The following is a 10,000-nucleotide window of genomic DNA, read 5'->3' on the forward strand; positions in this document are numbered from 1 at the left end:
ACGTTTCATTTATATAGCGCTTTTCTCAACACTCAAAGCGAGGGAAGGTGGAACCTCACTAACTATACTGCCAATGTGTAGCAACCACCTGGGTGATGCACGGCAGCCATTATGCGCCAGAAATGCTCACCACACACCAGCTTGAAGTGGAGAGTGAGGGAATAAAAAGCCCCTGGGAGTATTGCACAGATTAAGAATATGTGTGATTGTACATTGTATTGTGTTTGAATGTGTTTGTATTGCACAAGATTATGTTTGCGACAGTAGCATGCTAGTCCAAGATGTGCCTCACTAAACAGTAACCTGCTAGCTTCTCCCCCATGAGCTACTGTATGCAGTCACTGACCAGCAACCTGCTAGCTTCCCCCTCTATGAGTGAAGTCCATGTGATTGAACATATTCACTTCTCATAAGCATGTGACAGTAGCATGCTGGTCAGAGCTATGCAGTGACTGGCCATCGACCTGCTAGTTTCTCCTTCTATGAGTGAAGACCATGTGATTGAACATACTCTCTTCTCATAGTGAGAGTCATGTCGTCATAGTAAACTTCCCCACCCTGGCAGCATATACTGCAGCTATGGGGCTTTGACTTTGCCTTGACTTTGCTCTCTGTAGGGAGCGCTGCCTGTGGCGACGGCTGCGATAAACTTTCTGCTGCGATGAAGATACGCCGCTGTACTCCTCCTGACTGGATGACAGCGAGCGCTCCAGTATGCTGCTGTGACGTCTCTCTGTCTTGTCAGCAGGAGGTGAGAGACTCCCTGGAGAGCATGTGTATAGAGGGGATCTGGTCTGAAGACGGACTAAATCAGTATAGAATATAGTCCAAGTCTGTACAGGATACCAATCAAATATTTTCAGAATACATTCCAACTTCATCCAGAATACAGTCCAAATCACTACCAAATACAGCTCAAATCATTACCGTATACAGTCCAAATATACAGACCAAATTACAGTCTGCATCATCAGACAGATCTGACCCTACATTTTTTCCTTCCTCATACATCAAAAGGTAAACCACCCCACATGTGAATGATAAAAATGCACTGCAAAAAATCCAAGAGTTCAAAATCTAAGTGAGATAAAGAACCTTAAATCAAGGGAATATTATGCTTATTTCTATTATTTCTATTATTTGCTTTTAACAAGAAATGTGTACTTGATTTAAGTTTTTTTAGACCTTGTCATGAATGAAAATCTTGTTCTATTGGCAAATCTTGCAAGTGAAAGTTTCTTGTTTTGTGGAAATACTACTTAAAACTAGATGTACCACAGAGCAGTACAAAATATGACCGCCACCCAGTCCAGCACATGTTTTCCACAAAAATAAGTCACGCTGAAAGGCATATATGATTCTAACTGTCTCACTGAATTGCATTATGCACACTCAATTCTCACTGGTATCTGCTAGACAACAAGTTCCAGGAGGTTCCATGCTATCCATGTGGGGTTACATGCCCACCAAGTTTCATGTACCCCGGTCTTACAGTGTCCCGGGAATCCTTGACGGAAATTTGGACATTCGAAAAAGAAAACAAATCTGACTAAACCTAGCCGCTTCGCTGCGCGGCGGTCATAATAAATAACCCAAATTATCTTCATATAATTCATTAATAATTCATATTAATAATAAATGTATATTTTATAACAAAAACACTACCAGTCAAAAGTTTAGGGTCACTTTCCACTGCCCATTCCAGTCCATTATAGACAGAATACCAGCTGAGTTGCATTGTTTTTTTTTTTTTAATCAGGGCAGCAATTTTCAGATTACATTACTTAAAATAAGAGTATTTTCAATCACATGGACTTCACTCATAGAGGAAGAAGCTAGCAGGTTGCTGCCCAGATGGCAAGCACACGTTGGCATTGGTTGGCAGTGTCAGAGGTGGAATTTCAACGTTGAAACAATGCCACAACAACAACAGCCCCTCAAGCAATTGTATATCAAATGTTGGTTTATAGTCATGTTGGCCGCTCAAGCCAACGTGTCACTTAGACGTCAACAATAATGCAGCAGCGTTTCAAAAAACATTAAAGCAATGTCTGAATGAATAGCTCGTCAAAGTGGGATACTCTCTCTTATAACAAGAGGATTTACAATGTTGAAACACTATCACGCCCACGTCATAAGTCAACAGCGTGTATACAGCTGGTATTCTGTCTATAATGGAGTGGAATGGAATTTTATAAGTGACCCCAAACTTTTGACCGGTAGTGTTTTTTATCTGGCAAGATTTGCCAATAGAACAAGAAGATTTTTTTGCAGTGTGACAGTTTTGCAGTCTTTTTATATATATATATATATATATATATATATGGTGGAGCTCCTTTGGCCATTGCTTGGCTACCAACATAGACAGACGATGGGAGATGTGTGGGGGAGAGTGTGACAGTGGGAATCGGAACACGACTTCAGCTGGGACTCAAACTCAGGTCCCCTGTGGGCACTGAAGCTTCGACGGCATGCGACTCCGCCTACAGCTACAATGACAGTCACCCCACACTGTTGCACGCATGCTGACTGGCAGCGCCCCAGCCTGCATCTGTCTGTCTGTCTGTGTGTGTGTGTCTTTCTGTGCTGTGTCATCTGTCTGTCGGTCTGTCTGTCTGTCTGTCTGTGTGTGTGTGTCTTTCTGTGCTGTGTCATCTGTCTGTCTGTGTGTGTCTTTCTGTGCTGTGTCATCTGTCTGTCTGTCTGTCTGTCTGTCTGTGCTGTGTCATCTCTCTGCCTCTATCAGCGGATGGAGGGTAGAGGTGGGGGCGGGTGGCATTTGTTCTGGAGCAGACGAGGGCTACTCAATTATGACAAAAATCATGATCATGATCATTTAGGTCAACACTGAGATAGAGCTATGGGTCCTCGTGGGCCCTAAGGTCAGAGCACTGAGTGTGACACTTCCATCCAGATGCCATTCTCTCCTCTCCCATCTAAGTACATCCTCTGTGTAACATCATCCCCTGCCGGACTCAGAGGAGGACATTGCGATGCCGGCTGGGCTAAACGCTACACTCTCTGCATGCTAATCGACTTCGACTTAATTCAGCTTACTGAAGCATGACACCACCGCTGGACACAGTGAGGATCCCAAGAGAAGGTGCTCAGGTTGCACACACTCAAAGAAAGACAAATGAACAGCCTTATAAACACAAACACACACACACACACACACACACACACACACACACACACTCAAAGAAACACAAATGAACAACCTTATAAACACACACACACATTAAAATACATCTGAAAACACATGCAAACATACAGCAACACACATAGAGCAACACACATATACACACATACTGTACACAAGAAAGATGTCAGTGCCCACTTTCCCCTCTGGCTGCAGTCCTCTGTCCCAGTGAGAGTTGACATCGCCCTCCCACCTCTTCTGCTCACTCGCCTGATTCCCTGGAGGAATCTGGCCCTCAGGCTCCAACACCTTCATCCCAACACCCCACGCCAGGGTAACACTTGTGTGTGTGCAGTGCACTGAATCAGATGTGTGTGTGTGTATGTGTGTGTGTGTGTGTGTGTGTGCGTGTATAAATGTATGTGTGTGTGTGTGTGTGTGTGTGTGTGTGTAAATGTATGTGTGTGTGTGTGTGTGTGTGTGTGTGTGTGTGTGTGTGTGTGTGTGTGTGTGTGTGTGTGTGTGCGTGTGTTCATATGGCCTGTCTGCCCTCCCCAGCCCCACTGCACTCTACCTGGGGTGATGGCGGAACATTTGTGGGGGCTCTGGAACTCCTGAGTGTGTCATGATGACAGGCCCTAGTGGCCCCTCCTTGGGCGAGTGTTCTAGAACACTACTAATGTAAGTGACTGACCGACTGACCGCAGGTGAGAGGAGCGATTGAGAGGGAGGAGAGAAAAGGAGAGAGCCACTGCCGGAGAGAAAAAAAGAAACCAAAACAGGTCTTACTCATGAGGAGACTTAACAGTATGATGGCTAACCAACGTGACACTGTAAAAAAAGGTTGCGGTGATATGCCTTCATTTTAGAAGACTATTTGTTTTAGCCAAAGCGATAGTAAAGATGTTGCTTTTTATGTATTTATGTGTATGTTTTATGTATTTATGTGTATGTTTTATGTATTTATGTGTATGTTAGCAAACTGAGAACCTTCTTGTTGTTGTTAGCATACTGATCTGCAAGTTGCTCTACCAGAGGAGCAGAAATTATCATTTCAAAGCAAGGTTTGTGAAAAGCCCATATTATAGAGATGATTGACAGCTGTCAGTCACCCCACTCCGCTTTCAAAGAGGTTGCATAGTATCCCAAGCCACCATTCCATGTCCACTTCATTGGTAGCTCAAAGCTCAAATGACCCCTTATCCATGGGGGGTGCCACCGGGCATTGCTCACATGCAATCTCCACTACAGGCATCCCAGGACCATGGACAGCTACCGAGCCAAATATGCTTATCATCATCACTCTAAATGGACTATTCTAAATCAAGCATGCCTATGGCTGAACAAGGGACATATAAGGCTGTGTGCTTCTCCTGACTGTAGGCAGCTAAATATAGACCCTTTCAACAATAAAAACATAAAACAATGCTTGAACGTTCTATTTGGTTCCCAATCTACTTCCTCTGCATTAAGATAACATATGGAATGTTAAAACAGAAGCCTTGTGGGGCCAATTATGATGCTGATAATGGAACTCTCTTGAAAGGGTCTATAGTTTTGTGGCTAAAAGCTAAAACCTCACTGGTGGCTCCTCTCGTCGTGGCTGTTTGCCGTCACCCTTGAGGTGTGGTGGTGTGATTAGATCGCTTGTCGAAAGCCAGCCAGCATTAGCCGTCACGACAGCTAAAGTCACCTGCCATGTCCGATTTAAGATGTGGCAATGCCAGCCTTGGGTATGGGAGGTTAGAGAGTAGAGAACTTTAATACACACACACACACACACACACACACACACACACACACACACACACAGAACCATTTGATTTGAGTTGGAACTGTGCACCTGATAGCTTTTGGCAAATCGTGTGATGACAGTTAAGTACTAAATCACATCACATCTTCTTCCTCTCTCTCTCTCTCTCTCACCCTTTCAACCCCTCTCTCCATCTTTCTCTCATTCTCTCTCTCTCTCTCTGTTTAAGTATCTCTCTCTCTTCAAAACCTCGGGGGAAATTCATATGAGAGATGGCGAAGCATGAGACTTACGAGAAACGATGTTTGGCAAATGTCAAAAGCTCACATGTGGATGCAAAGACACACATGCACACAGACAGATACACACACACACACACACACACACACACACACGCACGCACGCACACATACACACACACACACACACACACACACACACACACCCCAGAGAGGTGCTACCAGCAGCATGTCCCATCAAGCACAGCAGTGACTGATGGTGACAGATAACCTTCCACGTTAAGGTCACAAAGTTTCCCAGCGAGATCCAATCTGAACACTGGGACACTGGACTGGCCCCTCCCAATTCTGAGTTGTGAGATTTTTTTTTTTTTAATTATTCTACTAATTCTGATTGGTTGATCACGAGTGCCCCTGTGGAAGAGTCACGCATATATTTGCATGTGTTTAAGTGCACTAGAGCGAGAGCTGAAAGCACAGAAGGTGGAGTATGCAAATGCAAAGTCATTATGGCTGGTGAAATCAAGCAAACAACCACTCTCATGTGCAGAGAGAGAGAGAGAGAAACAATGTGTGTGTGCGTGTGTGCGTGTGTGTGTGTGTGTGTGCGCATGTTTGAGCATGTGATTGGTGGGGTAGACAGCGAGAGAAAAACACGAGCAGGTATTAAAAGACTACAGCTGAGCCCCTCAGCACAAACACACGCAAAAAACACACACAAACAAGTATGTGCACACACACACACACACACACACACACACACACACACACACACAGACACAGACACAGACACACAAACACATACACAAACACACACACACACAGACGCACACAACCCAAACGTTAGTGTGTACTACACACCTCTCTTTGTTGAACTTTAGTGAGTGAAGTACGGCTGGTCTCTTCTGTCGTAGATTCCAGAGGTGGATGCTGTCATCGGCCAGGGCGCTCACCAATGCCCCCTACAGGACAAACAATATGCACATTAATGCCATTTACACACACTAGTGTTAATTTTGTCACCTATTTTTAATTTAGTCTTAGTCTTAGTCTTGTGACGAAATGTGCTTTTTAGTCTTTGTCATATTTAGTCATTCAAATATCATTTTTGTTAGTCAAGTTTTAGTCGACTAAAAGTCTCGTCATTTTAGTCTAGTTTTAGTCAAAAGAAAACTAAAGGTATCTTAGTCTTAGTCAGTTTTAGTCAACACATTTTAGTCTTTTTTTTATAACAAGTTATTTCTGATTACCATTTGAGTCAAATAGTGTTTCACACATCTCAATTTTCCAACAATATTGTGTGTCCACAGGGCTACTCGTCTGTTATAATTACTCCTTCTGATTTTTTGTCAGTCAGTATGTTTACATGCACAGGTAAGTCGAGCTACAGTTATAGCTCGGCTGGGATTTGACCATAGACAGTAAAAGATTTGACTGGACCACTGTCATACTCGTAGACCAGTGTTTCTCAAAGTGTGGTCCGGGAATCACTGGTGGTCTGCAAGTTATCCCAAGTGGTCCTCGAGCAGACGTGGTAAAATATAATATAGATGAGTTGTTTGCAATATTGAACCAACTTGTATGTAAAAACAGTTCTGCAACACTGTCTATGTAAGATATGCCAGTTTAAATCATACAGTATGAATCCACACAATAAGCAAAGTGCAAAGACAATAAGCAAGGTGGTTCAGTGAGTAGGCCTATAGTGTAGACTAATTATAGGCTACTGTTGAAGTAGGTCTAATCTTTTTTTTTTTTTAGCTAGGGTTAGTTAAGTGGTCCTGAAACTGAAAAAGTTTGAGAAACACTGTCGTAGACCAAAGTATTAATGTTTTACTCCGTCTCGCTAGATGGCGATATGCGCCCAAACACAACACATTCCCCAAACAGACTCTCCATCTTAGCCATAGCTAACTTGCTAACGAACTTTCCATATTAGCTTACTTGCTAGCAAACTTTGCATCATCAGTCTAACTAGTTAAATAGTTGACATTACATGATGAACATTTTCGTATGGACATTCTGGTGGATGTTAATTTGTATGAGAGAAGCTTCAACTTCTGGGTATGTAGCATTGTGGCATAAAGCTTAGGTAGTTTGTTTGCTAACTCTGGCAGAAATCTCCAGTGTTCTTGTTCCATGTAGTTTCGTGTTGCAGCCACAGGGTTGCAGCAACAGCACGTAGACTAGCCTACAGGAAAGCTGTTGCGTTTGAACTCATTCGGAATATTTTGAAAACGTAACAGCTAGATATTCTGTATTCTCATTTTGTAGACGAAAATGAAGAGAGATTTTATCTTAGTTTTTATTTCATGCAAAACATTTTAGTCTCGTCTTTTTTCGTCAACAATAATGCATCTTAAGATAGTCTTAGTCAGTGTTTTCAGGACAATACTGCCGTCTCGTCATCGTCTCGTCTTAGTCATGAAAAAAAAGGTCGTTGACGAACATATTTCCTCTCCTCTCGTCTGACGAAATTAACACTAACACACACACACATACATACACACACACACACACACACACACATTCACACATTGCATCACACTATACAGATTAATGCACAGAGACTCTCTCTCAAACACACACACATACACACACACACACACACACACACACACACACACAGAGAGAACTGGCTTCTCCCTTAGTAACAGACTTAAAATATAAAGCAGGCTGAGCTGTCTTTCCAGGTGATGACTCACAAGGCTGCATTGCTGCATGTGTCTGTGAGTGTGTGTGTGTGTGTCTGTGAGTGTGTGTGTGTGTGTGTGTGTGTGTGTGTGTGTCTGTGCATGGGGAGGTGGTGAGCGACCTTCTCCCACTTCCCACAGGGCTTTCTGTGGGCACTGAGTCACTCTCTCTCACACACACACACACACACACACACACACACACACACACACACACACACACACACACACACACACAGACATAATGTACATCTCTCTCTCCTACACATTCACAAACATAGAACATATATGAATTCCACTTTAATTATCTTCTCTCCACATCCTCTCCTCCCCTCTGTTCCTCTCCTCTCCTCTCCCCTTCTCTCCTCTCCTCTTCTCTCTTCTCCCCTTCCCTCCCTTCCTCTCATCTCTTCCGGATCACGTCATTGCTTCTACATTGCTTCCAGACAGGTGGCTTTTTTATGAGGCTGATTTACTACAGAGGGCCGTCACCTTCAAGACACACACACACACACACACACACACACACACACACACACACATACATACATACACACTGCACACACACACACACACACACACACACACACACACACACACACACACACACACACACACATACTGTACACACATGTGTGCAGCATATTCAGATAAAGAAACACATTGCACACACACACACACACACACACACACACACACACTACATACCATGGCTTTTTGGGCAGAGACGTGTGCTGCCAGCATGTGACAGTTGGAGTGGGTACTGATGTGAGGAGCATTGCAGACAGGCTACGAGCCACGCATGCTAAAAGACCTCATCTTACTGAAGCGTGGCAGTATCACTTAATACACAGATAATCCCAAGGCAAGGGGCCAAAGCTCACACAACTTAGGAAGACAGGCATCTGCAACCACTACTGACTAACTTGCATACAGAACGAACTGAAACAAGCAACAAAATGAAGGAATATCTTAATAGAAAGTGTTACCAATAGCTCTATATACAGTATAAATATAATATATATATATTTTTGACTTGCAGCAATATTAAGCAGATTTGGTCTAAAATCAGGAAGTTATCTACATAAAAGCCATAACCGAACGCAGTGGAGTCCACTATCCCGCTTATACCACTATTGCCATTGGTTGTGTTAATTTGCTGTATTATTTGCTGTGTATTTTTCCACTTTTTAATCGCTAAAACTGTCTTTTTTGTAGAACTACTTCTTTCTGCCTCATATCAACTCATTTCTCAACTTGCAGGACAAACTGCCATTACTTGTTCTAAATGGAATGCCAAAGGCCAGTCGTTAGTTCCATCTCTGTTGCTGTCAAGCAGGCATATCCCAGGATTCTGCTGAACCTTACCTTTGTAAAATCATGTTTTACTTAGCCAATTGCCATGTAACTGATCTAGAAGCCACTTCAGCCAAATGCTACAATGTTGCTATGTTCTGAACGTCTGTCAGATTGCTATTTTATAGCTCTGATGCAACGTGACAGTTCATTTAAATTTCACGAGTTCAGCAAATTAGTGTGATACGGCCAAAAAAGTGGAGTTACTTCTTAGGTGTGCAATTATCAGAAAAATAATTGACGTTCTTAACACCACATCACAATAGGAAATTCAACCAAGCAGTGGTATCAATTAAAATGTCCAGATACAAAAACTAGTGGCCAGTGAAACCTTCATCAAAACGTAATGCATTCCTGCACACCATTGCTTTCATCTTGTTTGATAGCCGTGCTGTTTGCTATTTACACTAGGAGGCTCCAATCATCATCATAATAGTGTGGAATATGACATGTGATAAACTATGGTCTCCCTACAACAGCTGGATCTTATAGCTCACCAGACCCTACTGATGATCACTAGGGCTCCTACACACAGGGGCTATTCCAAGTGGCTTTATGAGAAACATGGGTAAGTTAATTAGAGTAAATAAACCCCCAATAGAACAGCCCTATCTTCTAAGGAAGCAAAGACACAGGCTTTTCATTGAGAAGGGTTACTGAGTTCATTTGCCCAGGAAGGTCAGTGAATCACACAACATAGAATACCCTGGGCTAGTAGAACAAGGTGTGAACAGCACCAAGACCCCAGGTCAGGGCCAGCGCTCAGAGGGTTTCTTGGTGTTTTATGCCCCCAAAGTTATCTTCAAAGCAGCGCTGC

The 10,000-nt window shown here is 43.1% G+C and overlaps 1 protein-coding gene across 1 annotated transcript in view; it reads right to left on the reverse strand.

Moving 5' to 3' along the window:
• Positions 1–10,000, reverse strand: part of stxbp5a (syntaxin binding protein 5a (tomosyn)) — a 105,547-nt gene that overhangs the window by 65,422 nt on the left and 30,125 nt on the right. Inside the window, exon 4 of the mRNA XM_042096246.1 lies at positions 5,996–6,096. Coding sequence (XP_041952180.1) covers positions 5,996–6,096 — 101 coding nt within the window. The remainder of the gene's footprint in view (positions 1–5,995; positions 6,097–10,000) is intronic.

This window comes from Alosa sapidissima, chromosome 6 (assembly GCF_018492685.1).
Source record: "Alosa sapidissima isolate fAloSap1 chromosome 6, fAloSap1.pri, whole genome shotgun sequence".
NCBI classification, from domain to species: Eukaryota; Metazoa; Chordata; class Actinopteri; order Clupeiformes; family Clupeidae; genus Alosa; species Alosa sapidissima.